Source organism: Diadema setosum, chromosome 21 (genome assembly GCF_964275005.1).
Source record: "Diadema setosum chromosome 21, eeDiaSeto1, whole genome shotgun sequence".
Lineage (NCBI taxonomy): Eukaryota > Metazoa > Echinodermata > Echinoidea > Diadematoida > Diadematidae > Diadema > Diadema setosum.
In genome coordinates this window covers 10,597,060-10,621,115 of record NC_092705.1, presented here as the reverse complement: position 1 = coordinate 10,621,115, position 24,056 = coordinate 10,597,060, and the positions used below count along the sequence as shown (strand labels likewise).

At 38.5% G+C, this 24,056-nt stretch overlaps 1 protein-coding gene across 2 annotated transcripts in view; it reads right to left on the bottom strand.

Annotated features, from left to right (window-relative positions):
* LOC140244586 (uncharacterized) overlaps positions 1 to 24,056 on the bottom strand; it is a 145,804-nt gene that overhangs the window by 14,888 nt on the left and 106,860 nt on the right. For both annotated transcript variants that reach the window (XM_072324209.1, XM_072324210.1), the window contains exon 4: positions 15,495 to 15,789. In XM_072324209.1, the coding sequence (XP_072180310.1) occupies positions 15,495 to 15,618 (124 nt within the window). In that variant the 5' untranslated portion in view covers positions 15,619 to 15,789. The remainder of the gene's footprint in view (positions 1 to 15,494; positions 15,790 to 24,056) is intronic.

Here is a 24,056-nt window from a genome sequence, read left to right as displayed (position 1 = left end):
TAATAATTTTGCTAGTTGGTAACTAAATAAATTTCTCCACCCTGCAGAAATATTGCCATGATCACTGTCCTTTGTTTGACACGAATGCTTGAAGTGCTTTCTTTGCCAACTGACAACAAATGTCTACAGATTACTTTTTCAATGAGGAGAGATTGCCTATTCCCCCAAACCCTATTATGTCACCATGCCCTTCCTGTTAGACTTAGGTACATTGCTACACCTGAGTAGGCTTGCTACACTGCAAAAAGTCCAGTGTTAAATATGAAACACCGAGCCGGTGTTAAATTTCCGGTGCTCATTCATGGTGTTAGATTAACACCTCCTGATGTCATTTCAAAATATAAAACTGTTTTTTGAACAGTTTTAGTTACTGCACTTCTTGTTAATTTTGAACTTCAACAAGACGATAAAGAATTTTCCGATAAAGCACTTGATTTTTGAAAAAATGTGTAAGCACATTTACACCACAGTAACACCAGTTGGTGTGGTCTCCTACTGAAGCTGGAGGGGTGTTATACCATTGAAATTAACACCACCAATATCAAATCAACACCATGCGGTGTCATTATTGAATTAACTCTAGCCCAGTGTCAAAAATATCACCAGCCACAGTGTCAAATTAACACCACGAAGTGCCAGGTGAACACTTTTTAACACCATCACAATACATTTTCTACACCAGCTGTGGGTGTGGTCCTCTATTGAAGCTTGATCGGTGTTAGATTTAACACCCGTGGTGTTAAATCTAACACTGATGTTTTTACAGTGTATCTTTATATCTAGGACAGACAAATTTGAAGGGATTGCTGAATGGTTACAAAAAAGTTACTAGAAAGTTAGGCTTAGTGCCTACACACTTTAAAGGGATGGTATAATTTTGCTTGAGATAGGGATACAGATTTTAACTTTGTGCCAGATAATCAGAAACCACTTATATGAAATAATAAATAGCATACAATTCGAAGAAAAATTCAAGTTTATTTGATTAACATTGATTTTGAAATGGTTGAGATACCCCAAAACAAAGTGGTCCTATTAGGTGGGTCCCACCTTGAATCAGGACCCATTTTGTTTTACCTTGTTTTCTAGATATCTCAACCATTTTGGAAACGATTTTCATCAAATAAACTTTTAATTCCTCTTAGAATTGTATGCTACTAAATATTTCAGATAAGTGGTTTCTAATTATCTTGCCAAAGAAAGTTAAAATCTGAATTCCCATCTAAACTAAAACTATACCATCCTATCCCTTTAAGGGTTGAAAATGTTAAAAAAAAAATACTGAGAAAGAAATCTCCCACCCCTGGGAAGATACTAATACAGGATACAGCATCCTCCTTTGCCCCACACTTCAAAACAAAGCAGGAGGGGGGGGGGGGGGGACGAGATTCCGTCCAGCTAATATCGCCCCAAATCCCCGACTGCCATGTCTCAAACATGAACAAGGTTTATCCCCCTATGAATTCATGAATAGCAAATTTTGTTTTTCGAGCAGGCAGGAGCCTTTGCTGGTAGTCTCGGCTTACATTTATGCAGATGAAGGAGGTATACTGCATTGTTAACTTTCTCTAACTGACGACTCTTTGCAGAAGGAAAAAAAAAAGAAGGAAAATATCAAGCCTTCTCTGTGTGTGTGTTTTTGTTTGTTTGTTTGTTTGTTTGTTTGTTTGTATGTTTGTCTGTTGTTTTTGTCCCTGGATCTCAGATCATTTAACAACTGGTAGTTAGTCACATACATGGGTTCTACTCACGAGAGGTTCATACATGTATCATGATTCAATGAACTTTGACATGCCTGAAGAATTTTCTAATCATATTGCTTCATAACAAACACATGTGAGTTTCTGTCTAATACTTTTTTAATTCATCTATACTACCATGACATCTCACTTGTCTACTGCACTCAAAACAATTGTGAAAAGCATACTGCCTAAGTTTGACATCAGAGTACAACACTTCTTACTTTGGAAGTAAGACAAGAAAACACTTGATTGTTTTTCTTGTGCAGGTAACATTTTTCCCCTTTGCTTGCATAGATGGGATTCATTCTCTCATTTTGTCTGACAGGATAGAATACTGTATAAGCTGTTATTTTTTGCTTACAGATATTTTTGCAAATAAGAAAGTCACAGATATTTTTTGTGAGATGTTTCAAGATTTTGACACAAAGGCGATCATAAGTGCACTAATGGCTGTCTGTTTGCAATATTTTCATGTGTTGTTGAATTCACAGCCCTACAATGATTTGCTAAATTAGCCAAAATCAAACCCTCACGAAAATAACCGCTTTTACAATGACAGGTCATGAGTTCATTTGTATTCTCATATAAGGAGTTCAATGCATTAATATCTAACAGCTAAATTCAGCAAAGCAACCCCCAAACATTCATGTCAAACCCATTTTGGATCAACTTTACCCCACTGATTACCCAGTGGAATTCAACAGAGCAAATCTTACTCATCATCACTGTTGAATTCTTTTCTACATCTAACTTCTAGACTGGGGGCGATGTAGAATGACAAGCACACAAACCCTTAAATATCAGCTACCTCTGTATGCACATCATCACAACAGCTCAGGCGGTGTAGTAGCACGTATCTCTGCAGGGCCGCTCGTGCAAATTCATCGCCGTTTCGACAGCGATCACAGGAGAGCCTTATGGACCGGAGTCTACCATTGAATCACGGCTGAACAATTGGGAGCTACCCAGAAGCTAAGGAGGGGGACTTTTGCCTTCATCCTCATGGATGTTTCATTGCTGTTTCCATGGAAATTAATCAGATAAACCTTTCAGATGAAAGACACTATGCCTGGTCTGATGGGGGTATCAGTGTGTCGAGGAGTTAATTCCTTGCATGTCTGAAGAAGCACATTACCATGCATTCATTTATGCCACCGACATGGTATTATAAAGAGTTAAGACAGCTAGTAGAGTGAAAAAAAAAAATTAACAAGATGAAGAGGCTAAGAATTTCTTTTGCCACATCAGGAGCACATCCCCGCTCAAACTTTTGACACACTGGGTGACGAGTGTCCAAGTCACGTCCCAAAGGAGTGCAGACGGCCCCGTTCGAAATTCATGACAAACCCCAGGATCCCCACAACGGCAATCCCTTCTCGGTAAATAAATCAATATTTGAGGCGAAACGTGATGTGTCATAACCTGTCAACTCCGGGAGGAGGAGGAGGAGAGAAGAGAGGAGGAGAATACCACAAGAGGGAAATCATTAATTAACACTAAAAGAGAGAGAGAGAGAAGGAGGGGGTAGAGAAGAGTTGGAGAAAAGTATTAAGAGCACATGGGAACAAACGAGGTTCTTTGGAATGGGACACTGGAGATAAGACGATTGCATTTTTTTTTTCAGCTCTGTACTTCATGATATCAATAACCATATAATTTCCTCATCTTTTCTCTCGGCCAGAATTTTAACCAGAGTGCTTTGACTGCTCATACAGTCGATGAGAAACACCAACAACACAAAAGCATTATGCCTCTTGCACCCTTCAGGGGAGGAGATATACAAAGAATAAGAGAGTACAACTGAGAAAAAGTAAAGATGCACTGACTAAAACAATGTGCGCAAGACAAAGTAGAGCCTACGGTGCTATACTAGAGATATACAGACTGATTACAAAAAAAAAAGAGGCATCCGGACTAAATGTCATAATCCCATTCTCTTCGTTCATTTTTCTTTGCTTACAAAACACATACATTTCTGGTCACAGCCCCTTCGTTTGCACTAAATGAATAAAATGGTTAGAAAAAGACATGATCTTAACCCGTTGAGGATGGACTGATTTAGCTACAACACGTACTTCCCATAGACAGCCGTCTGGGGGTATACTCGGGACTCGTCCTCAACGGGTTAAGAAATGGAAAGCATTAAATCCAGATGGAAAGACACATAGGGACAAACGGACAGTGAAGAAAAGATCGAAGAGATGGACAGGGCATGAGATCAAGCAACACTTAAAAGATACCCTTGGCCTGAACTTGGCATCACACTGTCCATCATTCAGTTGTATCTATTTTCATATTTTGCAAAATAACTTCTGATAACATACACACACAGGTTGCTAAGTATAAGAAACCACTGGTTAGATAAGTCGTAACTATTAAGGCCACTTTAACCCACTGAGAACTAGTCCCGAGTATACTCGGGCAGGTGTTTATGGGAAATGGATGCTGTGGCAAAATCAAACCATCCTCAACGGGTTAACACCCATCTCTCCTCAAAGATAGGACATGGGTTGGTGTCTGGAATTAAAACTCTGCTATTCTATCCATCTCCACGTGACTAGTGAGACGTGTAGGCTCCAATATTACGACCAAATTAATTTGTAGAGTGTTAAAGCCAAAAGATGTAGTAGGTTGTTGTTTCTTTGTTTTTTAATAAATCTCACTCCTTGCTCCAGTAATCTACACTGTATAAACTTATCTCATGTTGGCAGCATTATCTATGAGAGAAAGATATAATACAAAAGATGTTTCCTGTAATCCATATTATGGATATGAGAGTACTAGCCAGCAGGCCCTTGTGTGGGTGTGACATCAGGAAATGCGAGGCGTTGTGTCTGAAGTATTTCGCAGCTGTCCGACGAGTTTTCAGTTTTTTTTACTCTTTTCATAACAAACCCCAGGCAACTCTCTTCCAAGAATCTGAGAGTATACATCACTATCTAATTTGCAATTCTACTCTGCCCTCCTTTTGTCATCGTCTTTTTCATCTTATATTCCTGTCTTTTAATCTCTTCTCCTGTCCTCTTCTTTCCTCCTCCTTGTTGTCCCATCTTCCTTTTCTCATCTGTTCTTCCTCCTGTCTACACGGTTTGCTAAACTCCTCCCCATCCCTTTATCCCACTCCTTTTCTGGTCTCATCTCTTAATGCTCTTTCATTCGTCTCCTGTCCAACCAATCCTGTTTATCTGTTCTTGCTCACTCTGTATCTGTCTCTGACTCTTTCATTCTCATCCTTTAAAGTTGTCTTATCTTTGACTTCTCCCTTCCTCCACCTCCATGTTCCTATGTGGTTTGCTAAACTCCTCCCCATCTTTTTCTCCCACTCCTTTTCTGGTCTCATCTTTTAATACTCCTTCATTTGTCAACTCTGTATCCTTCTCTGACTCTTCTGTTTTCACCCTTTAAAGTTGCCTTATCTTTGACTTCTCCCTTCCCCCACCTCCCTCTGCCTACATGGTTAGCTAGTCTCTCCCTCCCTCCCTTCCTCCCCCCTCTCTTAATTTTTCCTACTCCTTTTGTGTCTCTTCTTTTAATACATGTACTCTTTCATTTGCCTCCCATCCAACTAATCCTCTTGATCTGTCCTTGCCGACACAGTATCCTTCTCAGGCTCTTCCCTTGTCATCCTTTAATAGTATCGTTGACTTCTCTCTTCATCCATCTTCCTCAGCCTACATGGTTTACTGATCTCCTTCCCATCTCCATCTCTCTCTCCTACTCCCTCAGCCTCATCTTTTAATATTCCTCCATTTACCTCCAGATGGTCCAGTCCTGTTGATTTCTCCTTGCCAACTCTGTATCATCCTTTGGCTCTTCTATTCTCATCCTTCAATAGTACCTTTGACTTCTCCCTCCCTTCCTCTATCCCACTCAGCCTACATGGTTTGAGAGTCTCCTCCCCATCTCCATCTCTCTCCTACTCCCTCAGCCTCATCTTCTAGTATTCCTCCATTTACCTCCAGATGATCCAGTCCTGTTGATCTCTCCTTGTCTGTCAACTCTGTATCATCCTCTGACTCTTCTGTTTTCACTCTGTATTTCCCTCGGCCTTAATAGTTTGTTGAGTACCCCATCTCTCTCTCTCTCCTACTCCTTCTCTGTCAGATCTTTTGAAGGCGCATAGTCCCGGTAGTGTAGAGGGCGCTGTTGATGATACTGCCAATCAACGTTAGCATTGATACGAAGATTACCGAAGTCGAGCTGTCATCAAGAGTAAAGTGCATAGGTGTTGCTAAGTAACGTTGCCTTCGTTGTCTTCTCTGCCCATCACGCAGTCTGTAGTAATGCCACGGTGTGTGCATATGTGCTTCTTATTATGACATCACAAAAGAAGTTTGCTAAAGCTGTCATCCTCCTCAACCGAATCGTGAGCCGAACTGTGATTGGACCACTGACTACAGTGGATCGGACTTCTTCGGACTCGGGGAAGTGGGTCACAGCGTAAGCGCTAAAGAGGAGTCGATAGCGTAGGTCTATTTAGGAAACTTGCGCCGTGCGTCTGCGTACGCATTCGACTAAACCACCGGGACCATGTGCCTATAATACTTTTGTCTCCTGTCCAGCCAATCCTGTTGATCTCCCCTTGCCAACTTTGTATCATTCTCCGGATCTTCTGTTCTCATCCTTTAATGGTATCTCCCTCCCTCCATCTCCCTCAGCCTACATGGTTTACTGGTCTCCTACCAATCTCTCTCTCCCACTCCTTCATTCACCTCCTGTTGAACCAATCCTGCTAATCTCTCCTTGCAAACTTTATATCCTTCTCCAACTTTTCCTTCTCTTCCATAACAGCTTCCCTATCTTTGACTCCTTCCTTCTTCTGCCTCTCGTCATCTCCACCCCTCGCTCCCCTGCCCCCCTCCCTCTCCCTCAAAACCTCCTTGCCCAGTTTTCTCCATCACTCTCTACTTCTATCCGTCTCTTTCATTACCTTTCTGCCCTCCCGCATTAACATTCGTCTTCCATTGAGCATGCCGGTATATTCATCCCAACATCCCTTAATGGAAACAAATGGATCACTTTCAGCTGCAGTGCACATTTTATCCGCAGTCTCCTACCAAGTCTACGGCAAATTATGGAATCATTTCTCCTCTTTGCAAGATTGGCTGATTCAATGCCAGTCAATTCTTTTGTAACAACGTGCTGTAAACATGTCCCTCTGGTTTGTTGCTTCTTTCTTCTCCTTGTGAGGAGGGCACAATCCAGCTACACTCAAAGGATGAATTTATTTTCCATGACCTGAAAAATGGGGAGATATGTCACTTCACAGAATTTGTGCCTCCCACAAAAAAAAACAAAACTGTGTCACCTTCGAGCAATATTCGAAAAACCCTCAACACAATTTTGGCAAAAAAGGAAAAGAAACGCAAGAACACTTCAAGGAAAATTGGAGAACTGGCAAGGTTTGACTGAACAATGCATTGTGAATTCTTCTTATATCATCAGTCAATCTTACCAGGCAGAATAAAAGCAAAATGCTGTAACCTTGCCAAAAACATCCCAACATCCTAACCTCACAAAAGATAAGTTGATAACATGGGGACAAAGCAGTTACTTTTCCCATGAAAACAAAACAAAACAAAAACCCAAGATATCACACACACACACACACACACACAAGAAAAATAATGAAATTTTGGTTTAAACAATTTCCATACTGTAACCTGATCTGTCAGGGAGTGTTACGTATCATTTTTTTTCCATATAGAGGAATATGTAGGGAAACAAAACTATTTTTCATTGTGGTTTCCCCAAAACTATGGTTTTAGCAATTTTAGTGATGTTACTTTAAAATAAAGAGTAACAGTCACAGTGAACACATACAGTGCATACCATGGGGAAATACAGAAGTGAGATTTGCCGTAGAGACAAATCATGGTTTAAACTTTGCCACAAGCCAAGTGTACGATCATGAAGGGGGCGAGGAGCACTTGACGTATAGTGCTTCATCGTGCCGCTTGCCAGCTTGTATGATATCAAATCAATCCCACTCTTGAAGACCAATCACTCACAATCTTCCCTGTGTGTGAAGTTTGTCACAAACGCTCAGGTTTGCCAGTCGACCGCCATTTGCTACCCCATGGCATTTGATACACTGTGCTTGGATACCTGTAGACCATGGCCTACTTTGTGGTTTACTCTGGAAGATACAGTCCAGTGGGGTCAACTTTGCATAGCAGTCCAAGAAGAGATGGGCAGAAACAACAGAACTGCAGATATTTCACATCTTATCGAGATAGCAAAGCTCTTTTTTTTTAAGGAAGAAACATGAAGTTTGGTTGTTGTTTTCTTCTTTTATCTGCATTGTGCATATCCTTCAACAAATCTTCAGTATCAGCTGTAAGCATAAGATTTTGTTAATACATATGTATGGACTCGCCGACTTGTGAGTTGATGCATTGCACCTGTGTTGTGAGAAACTATATTTTGGCTTGCTGTTCATTTCATGAACACAGGTCAATTAGCAAACTTCTAAGAAATAAAGCAAGTAGCAAAGCAAGAGTACCATATAGAGTGGATATGATAAACTTAGTGTGTCCATCATTAAACATTTTACCATTAATATTCTATTAATCAGGATGATTGCAGCATCACTCCCCTGGCAGACTTTAAATCCGTCTGGGCTAACAGTAATTTATTGATGCTTTCAGGTTGTATTCACACCACTCATTATTTCATTAACCCTGCTGAAATTACACCTCGAGCAAATGATGCTACCTTTACAAGATCCTTGCAAGCTCCATTTACGCCAGACGGGAAACGTATGCAAGTAATTTGGACTCGGTGAATATCAGCCACTTGTGACTTCGAAAGCCTGCATTCTCTTCTATCTCTCTCAGCCTCTCTCACAGATAACATACAAGGCATAATTATATTCAAGACTGTTGGTACATTGTCCTGAAATGAGGCTAGCGGCTTTCTGAGTCGAGTGCTGTATAACCACTTTACCCTGGTAAAGGGTCTTGAGTGTCTCGCGCAGAGAAGAACGGCCGGCTCGAAATGCCTAACTAAAAGCCTGCCTGGATCTGGGAGAAGCATACACCGCTGAGTATACATGTTGGTGCTCTTTACACAGCTCATATATGCAAAGAACAGCCACTTGATAGACCACAATGTACCTTCCGCAAAGAACATTACTCTCGTCTGCCGAGCCCCATTCACATACAAATAACTCTGTTGCTGAGTGAAAGCTGCTGACAATACTTATGCTAGGACATTCTGGTAACTGCAGAATATGGAAACAAGGTTCATCACATAATGACCTTACACAAGTCCTGTAGAATTATGAATTTCATCAAATATTTCCTTGTATACATCATCAAAGATAGAGTACAAAATACACAATGCTGACAATGTGTAAGTGTACATACTTGAAAATGTGAATAAGATTATAAAAAGGATGAATAAAGATAAATACATACAGGGTGTATAAGCAAGATGTATTGTGCAGAATTTTAGGAGTGTGTACAGTTAATGTACTTGACAGGGTTAACTGAAATTGAAATTTTATTTGCTTCTGGCCATGTAGAAATTGTATGTCCTTCCTTTTAGTACACTTTAGACTATCAAGTTATGCATTAGATTATGGGGTATGCTTATACAAAACCTTTCTTTAACTTTGTTTACTCTCTTTCTCCCTTTCCTATTATCTTCTTCAGCTCTATCTATCTATCTATCTATCCATCTATTCATCAATCTATACATACAGCTATCTATTCATACATCTATCTTATCTACCCATTTTCTTTCTATCAATATGTATATTCATCAAGCTGTCTATCCATCTGTATTTATCTCTTTGCAAAATTTCCTCCGTTCTGATGTGTATCTAATATTTTCTGTATTTCATTCTGCATTTCAAAGGGAAAAAACAAATAAACTAAACATCAGGATTGAATGATTACAGCAAATATTAGAACATACATGTATCAGTGAAAGTCTGAGGTAATTGGATGATACATTCAAAAGTAATGAATTTTTAAAGTTTCAGCATTGCCAATGCGAGATGAGAAGAATACTATTTGTGATGTCATGTACAAAGAATGATATAAAGAAAATTAAAAAAAATTCAACACATTTTAATTTTTCTGACATAATGACAGAGCACTTGACTTACCCTTTCCAGAAAACAGGAGAATAACATTACTCTCAACATAATCAGTAACAAGTTAAGGGGATGTGTACTTCATATGAAAAAGACATATTGTTGAATTGATCTATATTTTCTTCATATCATTCTTTATATGTGACATCACAAACTGTTGTAGTTTTCGAACCCAGCAATGGCTGCATCAAAAGTTTAAAAAGTCATTACTTTCAAACAGATTGTTGGATTTTCCTCCAACTTTGACTGATGTGTTCTACTGATATTGCTGCACTCGCTCAACCCACATGAATGTTTTGAGTTTCATTCCCCTTTAATCACTTTCTCCATCTTGCGCTCTCTTTTATCATCTACCTCTCCACATCCATCTAGCTGTTTTACAAATCAAAATCATTCTTACTTTGACTTCGTCTGTTGCGAATGAGAAGGGCGTTAAGTGGTCTCGAACACTATGGGTTTAGTGGCAACTTAACGCCCTTATCATTCTCAACCGATGACTTTATCTTACATATCTTTCCTTGTCTCCTTATCTATTTCTTCTTGCACCTTTGTCTGTCCTTATCTACCTCTCTACCATCCCCACCTTCATTACTTCCCTCACAGCATGGATACCAAATACCACCACGCAGTACTCTGCGAAAAGTTAGCTCGCTGACGTAGCCCGGGGCTATGTAGTGTGCAGTGATAATTGCCAATCATACATATTTGATGGCCCATCCATCAAAGAGTCATAGCTCGTTGACAGATGATGGGAGCGAAGTACTGCCATCATCACGATATATTCGATCCCGTAAAGACACGATGCAAGTTGCATGAATGTCACGTCTTAATTGCTCAATTCACAAGACAGGTGCACAGGACTCCTAATGTTCTCGGTAAAAAGCTGAGGACCTCATTTCAAGGCTCGAGCCTCTTCAGCCTAACATACCTCATCCTCCCCACAGGACTAAAAGTGCATGTTTAGAGAGAAATTAAAATGGAAAAGCGTGTGTCTTCTCATATCCATACTGTTTGCAGGAGAGATTATAAGATGTGTCCTAAGCATTTTAATGTGCTTTAGTTGCATGAAAGAAATTATTCACTTTACTCTGAAAACTGAAATATTTCCAAAAACGCTGTAACATCAAAGCCATTTATCACCTAGGTTCAGAACAACTGGCAATCAAATTATATTAGACAGAAAATTAAAGAGACTGTTGAAAACTTACTTTTTTAAAACTGTAATGTAGTACATGTTTGTCCTAAGCAGCATTTTGGCTTATTTCTCACCTCTTTATTTTCCTTCAAGCATGTAGATACCTTATAAAATGTATCAAGACTTACACATGAACTGTTTTTTCTAACAATGGTAAAAATAAATTGAATGTCAGTATATGAATCAATATGACTGTCGGGTCATGCAAACTATCATTTCTTGGTCATGTGATTTAGAATTCTCTAACACAGACTTCTCAATCGTGCAGATTAAGCAGCATTCAAATTGGAGATGAGCTCCTACACAGTTAGCTTTGAAAGAGATCTGGGCCCTGTTTCATAAGGCTGTTCATAAAGTTACTCATGACTTTACGAACAGCTTGAATATGGCAAGCCAAGTTGGTTTCCTAATAATTGTTAATTTCAATAGTTTAGATTCTAGCTAAAGTTTAAATGTGCAGATGATAATGATTATTCTTACATGTTTACACGTTTATAGTTGAAAGTGTATTTTTGCCCCAATGTAGACGAAATATTGACATACAGTCATGTTTTGTTTAAACATAAGGAAAAAATAGGCACACATATTGGCACTTCATATTCCAGTCGTTTGTAAAGTCAAGCATAACTTTACGAAAAGCTTTATGAAACAGGGCCCTAGGCATCATATCATCCCAGGTTCCAGTAAATTGACCAATATCGCGAGTGATTAAAAAACTAACGATGTGTATGAGTGAATGTGTGTGTTGTGTGTGGGTGATTCCTACAATTGCAGCTCAATGTTACATAGGTCCCAATAAGTTAAGAAGAAAAAATAATCTCCAACAAGATGGTAATCCATCTGTATAATAAGTTTTACGACCCTCTGGGGTAATAAGTGGGCTGCATTTTCTCTTCTTGCGGCTCCACAGGAAAAAAAAAAAATGCATAAATGATTCAGGCACTATGTTCATGTAATCAGGCAATCTGAAAATGCCTGCACTCACATAACCAGCTCAATAAAGCTTTCCCTAGAGAGACATTAACTTTCTTTACAGCAAATTAAACACACAAATCCGGCCAAATAATTGACTGTCACCAGAACTATGGTCATTACAAAGCACATGACATGAATACATAATCAAGATTGCTGTTCTCAAATTCAAAAACAACAGTCAAATTGCTTGAAAAGCTTGTTTTCTTGTGAAAGTGAGAAAAAATCAATATATATAATTTATCTGTAATACTCATAGCAGAGGATACTAAATGATTTACAGTGATTTGACTCTTGGTAGCCCTACTTCCTATAGGGCTCCCATGGGGACCATATCTCGTCTATCATTTGCATAAGTTTGTATTCCCTAGAAACCTTAAAGGGATGGTACAGTATTGGTGGAGATGAGAATTGGGCTTTTAACTTTTTGCGAGATACCAAGAAATAAATGATATAGTACAGAGCATACCATTTTAAGAGGAATTCAAAGTTTATTTGATGAAACTCGGGTTTGGAATCACCGAAACATCCAAAAACAAAGTAAAACAAAGCAATCATAATAAAGTGTGGGTCCCACACTTTATTAGAATCGCTCTATTTTGGATATCTCAGCCATTTCAAAACCTTTTTTCATCAAATAAACATTGACTTTCTCAAAGAATTACATTCTCTTTCATATTTCATAAAAGGTTTCTCATTATCTCACCAAAAAAAATGTTAGAAACCTGAAATTAGGTCTCAACCAAAACTATACAATCCCTTTAAAGAGCCATATAAAGCCACCACTGCCACCGTCAGCTCAAACAGCTTAAATACTTTACTTTCTACTCGCAGTTCTGCTTGCCTGCACTACTGGATCCGGGGAAGATGGCATTTGAATTCACAAGTTTTGGCTCAGGGTTCCTTCACCTGTCATTAACATTAAAAGTGTTAGCAAAATAGTCTGAAAATGATGGGGTCATAAAAAAGGTTCCTGAGAAATGAAAATGCAACAGAAACGCTCTGGGGATCAAAAGGCAAGCCGGAAGGCTTTGCCAAAAGGAAGGGTCAGCAAAAAGAGTTTGGAAAAAAAAAAAAAAACATTCTCAAACTAAAATTGTTAACCAAAAATATTGAAGAAATGAAAGTGTACGGAAAATGGGTAATCCACAGATTCACCTGGGTCCAGTTTAGGAGCAGTTATTTCCCAAAACAGCCATTTCACTCATGCTTATATCAGCATCCTTGTGAATTATTGATATCTTTTTTTTTTTTTTTAATCTGTAAGATCCAGAAAAGAGTAATAGTCTCCTGTGGCAATGTTGTTTTCTTCATACTTCATAGCACTTTTCAACATAGTATACTGTCTAATGAAACAATGATTTGACATTCTTTATGGAAAAAAAAAGGAAATTGATGGATCATATGCATAAACACACACACAAAACCTTTAAAAATTTGAATGTTTACAATAAAAGCTCTTCAGAATGGAAGGATTGAAATAAGGAGGTATTTAGAATGGAAGATCAAATTTTAACTGTTCAGTAACTGAATGCACAGATTTTTTTTTGTGTTTTTTTTTTCTTTAGTTTAGAAATTTGTGTAAATACTGTAGATGGCATATTATATAAATTACACAACAACATGACATCTTGAAAACAATTGAAAAAAAAATATCATTAAATTTTGCACAATGAAAGAACAGAAAAATGACAATTTTTGCAGGATGTCGCAAAATGTAATTTCAGGTAACAACTCAAAGTAGAAATGGGCTATGTGTGTGCATACGTGACAATGGCTGTGTTGTACCAGGGAGGTGGAACTTTCCACCTCCCTGGTTGTACCGATGGTGATGTCAGCTTGCAAGAATTTGTGTATTTTCTATTCTGTTTGACAATAAACTAGAAATACAGAAAAGAATTGGGGAAATCACACTTTGCGGCCAGCTTTGTTGAAAAAAAAAAAATAAAGCGTGCAAATATGCCAAGCTGAGAATGAGTACATTTTTGCATACTACAAGCTCTGCTGGAATGTGCTCAATGAATCGCCGATTCTCTCCCTACATGTAATAACAGCAGAAGTTAACCCAATCTGTATGTGTGCATGCGTGTACGCACTTAGCCTGTTGAATACACTAATATCTTCTAATCCTACAGCACAGGGGAGGCAGGCGAAATGAATTTCTCATCCAGTTACCAGCGTCCATTAGCGAGGAATTGAGCCGTTGGGTGTTTTTCCACCAATCGGTCAATTCTATCGGAGAAACCCCGGAGAGAGAGAAGAGAGAGAAATTGAGCTTGCTCCACATAATTTTCCCCTCCAGTCAGGCACTCAGCTGGGCTCGCGATGAGGGCTAACCCCGCCATTACCTGTCGCAGCATAATGACTATGACGTGGTTTCCTTACGGCCTCAACCGTACTTGTGAACCCCTACTTCCCCCCATTCCAGATGCGTGCCATCACTTCCAACCTGCACCCATCACTCCTGCTGCTCTTGATGTTCCCGACTGACAGCAACATCTTCATCATACTTCCCACGACTCTGTACACTTACGGCATTATAATTTTCTTACAAACATTCTTTCCTTTTCCCTATTCACTACCAGTTTGTAAACACTGAAACAATTCCCTTACGTTTATTATTGTTGTTGTCATGTTGTTGTTTTTGTTGTTGTTTTTTTTTTGGGGGGGGAGGCAGATCTCATAAATCTACTTTTTTGGGGGGAGAGGGTGGTGAATGATAGAAATTGTGGTAGCATGAATACTGCATATGCCATATATTTTGTGAGGTTCTTATTTTCACGAAATTTTGTGAGTCAGGTGCTATTCATGAATGTAAGAGCATGCAAAATTTTGAAAATTATTAACCCTGATCTCAACAAGACTGTGATGAATAGGTATACATTCATTCCTGTACTCCAAAATCATGAAATAAATAATCATGCAGTGTACACAGTAGTTTTGATGACAAAAGTTTGTTAACAAAATCGTCATCTCTGTGGTTTGTGTCCTGAAGTATTTTGTTCATTATGACTTTACTGTCAAAGAGGAACTATAAACCACTGCCATCATTAAACCATACTCTGGATTTCAATTTTACATGTACTTACATTACACTCCTACTGTGGATTTGGATGGGATTATAAATAAAATACCTCTTTTCAATTCAAGTGCAATGGCATAGTAAAAGAGGAGTGAAGAAAAAAAATACTGCCCATTTTTGCCTCTCCATACCCTTCTACATCCAAATGCCCTACCATACCACTCCCCCATAAACTCCTCTTTACATGATAGTTAAAAAAATATCAGAACTTTAATCAACACAAATCTTGAACTGCTGGTGACCTTTTCAAAAGTCATCATTCTTTTGTGTTTTATATCAACAATTTGAAGTTCTTGCTAAATCTACAGATACATCAGAAGATACTTTTAAAAATGCTTCATTTGGAGTTGAAGACTTAAAATGCATTTTGCTGCTAAGTTGTAGAAATTTCAAACCTACTTGCAGTGGCTGCTCCGACCCCCGGAAAGCTCAGGCCAAGGACGGCCAGAATCCCACAGGATGCCACGAGCCAGTATAGCATCCTCGCAGTCAGGTTTATCTCACCAGCCATCCTGGGTACCATAGATGGATCTCTCTGCAAGAAAGCGGTCTTGGATGGGGTAAAACTCCTTGCAGTCACTCAGCTGCAGTTACTGTTAACTCTTCCACAAATTTTCCTGTACGTTGTTGTGTTGATGTGTCTTTATAACAAGCTTTTTGTGCAGGCTTCTATGTCCAGAGATTCAGTTAATATCTATGGAAGACAAAAACCAAGGAAGAAAATTGATCATTCAAAATTTGATCCTTGTACAGCTCAAGTATACTGCATAACACTGCTGTTATTGTTGACATTAGCACGGATAGGAGTAGTATCAACATAATGAACATGGCTATACAAATGTGAATACAATGTGTGTATCTTGACAGGTTCAATCACACAAGGCTGTTGGATGTATTTGAGACACCCAGAAGTGACCGTCCTCTTAAATGATAGTTGTAGCAAGAGTGGACAGTGCTCAGAGATGGTGCAAACTGGACAGTGAAACTGACCTTGACTCTTCAAATACAAACCACCAGGAATCAATATGTGATTAGATCACAAAAAAAATGCAATAACACTCCCAACATACCCAAATTCACTTTTGGTTACAATTAAAAAAAAAATCCTCTTTCTATTGTTGTTGGTGCCAGATATAAGTGTAAGAAATTTGAATAATAAAAAAATTTTCCAATCACTGCAAGGATCTTCTTAAACTACTTCCATCATAGACCTCAACACAAAACAAGTTGTATGGCCATGGCATTGGTCAATATCCTGTGGTCACATGGCTTTAGTGATGAAGAATAGTCGACGATGACTCACGGCATTTGTATGGCACCATAAATGTTAAGAAAAAAACCTTCAAAGATACAGACTCCCCCAAGAATGTCAGTAATTGAATGTTTGGTGAAAAATGTGAATCTTAAGTGAAGCTTTTAAGAGCTCCATATTGTCAATTTCGCAGAGAGTTCCATAAGCAAGGAACAAAAGAAAATGCGCAGACTCCATATCCCTTGAGATGTGCGATTGGCATCTGAAGAGAAGAGCCAGATGATGATATAATAAAAGCCTTCATGGAGTCAAAAAGATTCTAGGCCAAGCAACTCAGCATTATATCTTATAATATACAGTACTGTGTACTTGTATGTGTGTGTATTGTTTGGTTCTGTACACATGCAAACACATATACACATACACACACATACACATATGTACATACAAACATTCAAGTGTGGTGAAGCATGTGAGAGAGATGAACATACAAATACTATTGGGACGTCAGGCTTGCCTTTCTCTGTTTCATGTATCTATACCTTCTACACCAAGAAACGTTTCATTACCTCTGGCAAAGGAGGAGGTTGTTTTCATTACCGTTGGTTTGTTTGTCTGTGTGCAAAATAACTCAAAAAGTTGTGAATAGATTTAAAGGGACTGTACAGTACTGGTTGAGGTAAGGGATTCATGATTTGAACATTTCTAAGTGAGATAATAAGAAACCTCTTATGAAATTTGAAAGAACATGTAATTTTAAGAAGGATTCAACGTTTATTTGAGGAAAATTGGTTTTCAAATGGCTGAGATATCCAAAAAAGTGATGATAATAATAAAAGGCGACAGGCCACAACTTTATTAGGATCTCTTTGTTTCACCTTGTTTTTGGATATCTCAGCCATTTCAAAACTGATTTTCATCAAATAAACTTTTGATACCCTTTAGAATTGCATGCTCTTTGACATCTCATAGAATGGTTTCTGAATATCTTGCAAAACATTAAAAGCTAAATCCTCACCTCGACCAGAACTGTACACACCCTTTAAATGAAACTTGCAGGAAAGGTTGACAATGACACAAGAGACAAATATTCTATTTTGAGTGATCCAGAAATTTTTATGGATTTTATGAAGGATTTTCCATACTTTGGCAAGGAGAGTCAATGAACTTGGGAGTTCAAGCTGCGCATTTTTGAGGTTTTCATGCGCATACTAAAGTGCATGCTCTAGTTTCTGCTAGGGCGAGGCGCGCCGCGCAGCTGAGGGTATATGATGTAACAAAGGGATCTATATTGGGAAATTGGGTGATTTTTCAGCATGCATACGTATGGGTAGAAATCACTGATCTCTATGGAAGGGCAAGATCAGAGGAGGAAAGTAGCTGCTAGGAGGAGGTCTGTGCTCTCACAGTGCTTTTCTAGCTCTATATATTCTCATTTTCTTCTGTGTATGAAATTGAACAACAAGCAATGAACAGTCACTCACAAGAGTGAACTGGTTCTTGTTGGTAACCATTTTTAATCATGCCTGAACTCTTCAGGTCTATTTTCAGAAGCTCCAATAAGCCTGTGACTGTAATCCCATAGCTCTATTCTCAATATTGCTAGGGCATTATCTCTTGAATGTTGCCAGGTAAGATACAATTTTTTTTTTTTCCTCCGGAGAATTGTGTTTGCTTTGACTCATCTTCTTTGCTCAAAATCCATGGTTTGTTGCTAATCAATAAAGACATCAGCAAGCCTGAGGGCATACTCGACATGTTCAATTAGTGTCTGTCCGTCTGTCTTTCTGTCTCTCCTTCCCTCTCTGTCTCTGTATTTCTCTCTCTCTCCTTTAATCCTATTATCAGATGGGAAAAATGAATGTCATTTGACTAAAAGTGGAATATGTCATGTCTGGTATTCATCCACACTAAAAAGATTAGTCACTTGACTCTTTTTCCTTTATCTTAAAAATTCCATGCTTTGTCACTATTTCAGTTAATGACAAGGTGCATGGTGAAAATAACCAAACATGAAATCTACCCCTGATGTTAACCTATTGGATATAACAGACAGCTATTACAAATCCTTAGGACAAAGTGCATTTTACTTTCTGTCTCTATCTGTTCTTCCATTTCTCCTCATTTCTGCCGTCTTCATACTATTTCTTTTCTCCTTTCCCTTCTTTAAATATCATATTTTCCCTCTTTCTATGCCAACTCTGAAAGTTATTTTTTCCAATTTCTTCTCCATTACTAATGCAATCAAACATTAAGCTTTAAGCTTAATTTCAGTACATATAGAACAGCTCCACAACTTTTTTCTCTGGTGGGCCCTTCAGGCTACTGAAATCTTTAAATCTGAAATTTTGGTGGTGCACAAAAAAAAAAAAAGAAATGCAGGTACCCAAAATAAAATGAAATACAACAAGCCATTTTGAATCTCAAGTGTTTGATTGGGCATCCAAAAGAGAGCCTTTTGGAAATTTGGTGGCCCAAAATCATATGATATGCTGACAAACTGATCAGCGGTCATCTGTTTCCAGCAATCACTACAAACTGTTAAATTGAGAAGAATTATGTATTAAGGTCTAAGCTCTATATAGCGGCCACTTGTCTTATACTGCAGCTTTCTTGTCAGTATCTTATTATGGAATGCTTTTTGTGTGTAGTTGTCAAACACTCCATGCTGAGTCCTATCTGTCTATGTACTAACTGCTTAGACTGATCCTTCTGCTAAAGTTTCTGCACAACAAACAATGCCTTTCTTTTTCTTCTTTATTCTAAGCAAATTGTTCACTTGAGTTGATAAACAGGAAACAATATATTTTTTTACTGCACAGATTTGTTTTTGAGATATGACAATTATTACATTTCAGACCTAACCAGCCCATTTACTCCTGATGTTGCATATACAATAGTAATATAGACCACGTACCAAGATAATCCATTGTGCGGTTGCCTAAAATTACAAAAAGGAAATATGGGGGTGGTCTGACCATCAGATGGACTGAAATCCCAAAATCAGAATGCCTGTGGCACCCTTCGAGGCGGAGGCGTAATACACTGTACACTTGCAAATAATGCTGAGACTGCTTATGAAGTACGCATACACAACGTTGCAGCATTAAAAAAAAAAAAAAAAAGATTACTCACAGTGTCATCCTGACAATGTCATTGCAAATGAAATTCAGCAACGAACTGTGGTGAAATTGAAATGAAGTAGAAAATACGTTTATGAAAAGGTTACCAACAAATAATGAATCCTCATTGACAATTAACTAGATAGCCAATAAAAAAAAAAAAATCACTTCAAGCTGTCACGCTGATCTACCTTATCACTTGCATCCTAATACATGATACTACAGACTTCAAAAGAAATGACCAGCACTACTTTCTGCACATGTGCGCAAATGTTCAAAAAGAAATCATCTGGATGCCAAATATATCGTTTTCACAACTAGGTGTTCCTTGTTTATCACTAACTAATTTGTACGTTGCCTCGTTGATATGGGCTTGGGATAAATGATGTAAACATGTCGTGCTGTTCAAAGACATAAGGAGCAAGTGGGAGTAGTTCACAGTTAATGAGGGCTGTAATTGAGAATCCATTGTGCTGAGCTAAAAAAAAAAGAAAGAAAAAGAGGCCCTCTAGTTTGTTTGTTTCAAAGTGACAATACGGCAATGCCGGTTAGGTACAGATCTCTGCAGCAATTGGATTGCATGCAAATCCTGGTGCTAGGAATGCGATTACACGGTGTTGATGGACAGGGAGAGGCTGGTGGGAGGGTTGGGGCGCAGATAGAGCTGGCTGGAGAAAGCAATCAATGCAAAGGGGGATTTGGACTTCCTAACATGCATTAGTTTGCCCGGTAGATTTCCCGTGGGGATCAATCCAACGCGGATTGCGCCGATGCAACTCCAGCCAGTTCTAGCCACTGATCAAACAGCTGTTTGAATGCTGACTCATAAAAGTGAGTTTCATCAAATGGACACAATCCCCCCACCCCCCCCCCCCCCTCCACCCCAACCAATTCCACTAGCTGTAGTTCCCATTGATTTCATTCCTTGGAAGGCAGCAAATCTTGGCACTGCATGCAGAATAAACCGCAACACGTGCATGAATATTTTACACTGCATAACTACACCTGTACATGAATATATTTTTGTTATTTGACTTTCTTTTTTGATCACGAAGGTGAATGTGCTGTAGTGACATATGCATTTTGTTGTTTTGACAGTTATAAATAATGCATTTATCTCATCATACTTATTTTCAGAAAACCCAAGATAAAAAGCTCATCTTACTCATGACTCCCTTGTATGGACTGACACTTAAATTTTTGGCTCACTCTGATATTCATATTTTTTGAAATGATTCTTCTTTTTTTATTTGTAACTGCATGGTGTCAGAACTTCCAGTTGATAAAGAATGTTTCAATATAGAATGCTATCATAAGTTTCCATCAATATCACTATGAGAAACTAATTGGCAATCAATCTGTACAGCAATCCAGATAATTGGAAAACAATTATATTGAAGGCCAACATTAGACTGAAATTTGCAACACTTAGGCTGTGAATATATCCTGGAAAAGCCAATAGGCAAAGTGCATTTGAGGTTATCACATTGAGCAATTGGAAATGGAAAACTTTAGATATCAACCAAGTTAAGAATTTCTGCAGTGATTGAAATCCAGAAATTATGCAGCCCCAATTATGAAAAGAAACAGCATCAGTTTCACACCATGATATGATTTCATGAAGCACCCTGGGTGATTTGACTCTGCGAGGTTCAGGCATCTATGAAAATTATGAGGACAGCCTGACATCAAAGCCTTTCCTTAAGTCATTTTTCATAGAAAAGGATTGAATACAGATTCTGCAAACCACCTGTTTCTGGCATACAGTTCTGTATCTCACCCACGTCACATGACCTGTATGACAAATGAGCGACAGGATCGAGGGAAGGCACATTTAAAGCACACACTTCTGTACCAGCACCATTCGGTAGAGGGAAACCTCCGAGCTGTCTGCAGCGATCTCTTGCAATTTGGCAAAGAACGAAAGACAGCCTGAATGATAGCGCTTTGAATTACGGCAAGAAAGCAATTTGAATTACAGCGTAACTAAATTTGACTGGGAAAACCAAAAAGCATTACATCTATCCAAATTCTATTGCTACAAAAAGATGCCAAGCAGTCCTGATACAAATGCAGTCATTTTTTTTTTTTTTTTTTTTGTAAATGAACTTTGAGAGATATCACTCTTTTAACTTGATGTAGAACTGGAACTTTTTTTATGCACTTTATTCCTTAAAGAAAAAGAAATTCTCTTCAACATGCATATATAATGGGAGCCTCTGTTACTTGAAGATCACAGCTTCATCTTTGAATCTAAACCTTTAAAACCTTAACTGCTGAATTTTTCATATCATCCGAGGAGACATATATTATGCATCCACGCTATTGGGTACTATGTTTTGCAGAATCCACACACAAAGCATAAAAACATTTCTGTGGAAAACAGAAAGGGAAGTCAATCCTATATAAGCCAGCTTAGGGTTCCATTTTGAGCATGAGCAGAAAAAGGTCATTTGTACCTTGAAGGCAGGTTGGTTTTTTTTTTTGTTAATTCATTGAGATAAGCATCTGTGATGTAATGGTTGTTTAGGTAAACCTCATAAATAGTGCTTAAAAGTATATCCATCTGACAGCAAAAGTGGCATTTGGCAATATCAACAGAAAACAAATAAGATTGTTAATACATTCAATGCAAAATAATAAAACGGATGCATTCAAAAGTGTTAATATTGATGGACCATTCTGGTCACCAGGGGGGCATTTCATGAAGCACTTTGTCCGACAAAGTTGTCGGACAAATTTGCTCTCAGTCAATCAGGGGGGCATTTCATGAAGGAACTTGTCAGGTAAAATATCTGACAAGTCAATTATATCCGACAAGTTTTGAGAAATTCTTTAGTCTGATTGGCTGATTTCTCTGAACTTGTCGGATATAATTGACTTGTCGGACATTTTATCCGACAAGTATCTTCATGAAATGCCCACCAGGTACAAGGATTTCAGTAGCTTGTAACAGTTTCTCGGAAAAATATCTGACCAAAACGCATCATAAAATGCCCCCCTGGTCTCCGCAAGTTTTATCCTTTGTTTGAACATGACTGATGACTTCAAAAATTGTTATGTCAGGCAATCTTATGCATTTTGTTGCTGTGAAAATGGGTGATAACCAACTGAGAAAAAAAGAAAGGTCATTTGTACCTATGTGCATTATGAGCTACTTGTAACTCCAAACTGGTTTAAATGCCTTTCTTTGCTATTTCCTACTTTGATATTAAACATGAAGGTAAATGTACATGTATATAAGCAAAGCAACTGAAATTCCTGGTGCACTGTGTTTGTTCTGTTTAGCATCCACGCACTGCGCTGCATTAAGTAGACAAGCAATATATCACTCAGTGAAATAAATGTTGCCAATGTGAACACAATGAGGTAACATGATGGGAATAATAAGGAAATCCCACCAGTGGCATTCCATGAAGTTATCAAATATCTACAACAGGAAATGATATGTGACCCGCTACAACAAAAAGGTCCTAAAGTCGCGCACGGTGGAAGCCGTGAAAATCGAGTTTGAAGTCAGAGTATCATAATTGGTCAAAACTTACGATTTTCTGATTTTGACATATTATTGGAGTCTGACATGTCTTCTATCATCTGTCGAAATTTTGAAGCAAAATGATGAAAAGAAAGACCAAAAAATAGCATTTTTCTGGGCCATGTTTTTGGCGTTTCAACCAAGCAGAAACCGGTTCGAAAATTTGGATTGAGCGCCACAGATAGGCTCCGCCCCTAACAACGACCGGAGTGATCTCATTGGTCAGTTTGCTGCTTGCCGCTAACCGAAGCGTGAAGCTCGCACACTGCCAAGTCGACTGGTGCGTGCGGGCGGGGTGCGCTTTGCCCAGCCGCTTCTCCTGGCATCCTGGTCACTGATTGGTCGGTGGGGAGACCGCCGACGCTGTGCTAGAATGAGCATTTCGGGGGTTGCTAGGGTTTACCTTCTATTGTCCGGAGGTGAAAACTAACTTGCGTGTCCCTTGATCGCGATTGCGTCGCAAGGAAAACTTTTAGGGCGCTTTTCTCGAAACAGTGATTTCCCATACGTCTCGACATGCTCTCTTTTAAACATCGATATCTCCGCAGCCGATTATTTTCATGAAATGTGTTATATATCAATTTAAAGCAGAAAGATCAGGGAATTTTGCCGTGCAATTTTCAAATAATCGACCTCACCCGACTTTAGGATCATTTTGTTGTAGCGGGTCACATATAGTGTTTCCCAGTACAATAAATGCATCATAAGCTTGTCTGAATAATGAGAATGATAATAATAATGAATAACACTTATATAGCGATTAATACCAATGTTTCTAAGTGCATTAAAACAAATATTGAAGTAAGATACAGCATTATGTACATTTGGTATAACAACAACAACAACAACAACAACAACAACAACAAATATTCAAGGTTACAGTTCTGGCACGGGATAGTGCAAACTGATACTTGCAAAATTTTTCCAGCCAACAACACATTATTAAAATTCCTATACCTTGGAGATCATGAGGTTCTGAAGGCTAACATGGCATGATAGTCCATGAAAAAAAGGTCATGGACCACGACTGACAGACATGATTGATATGAATG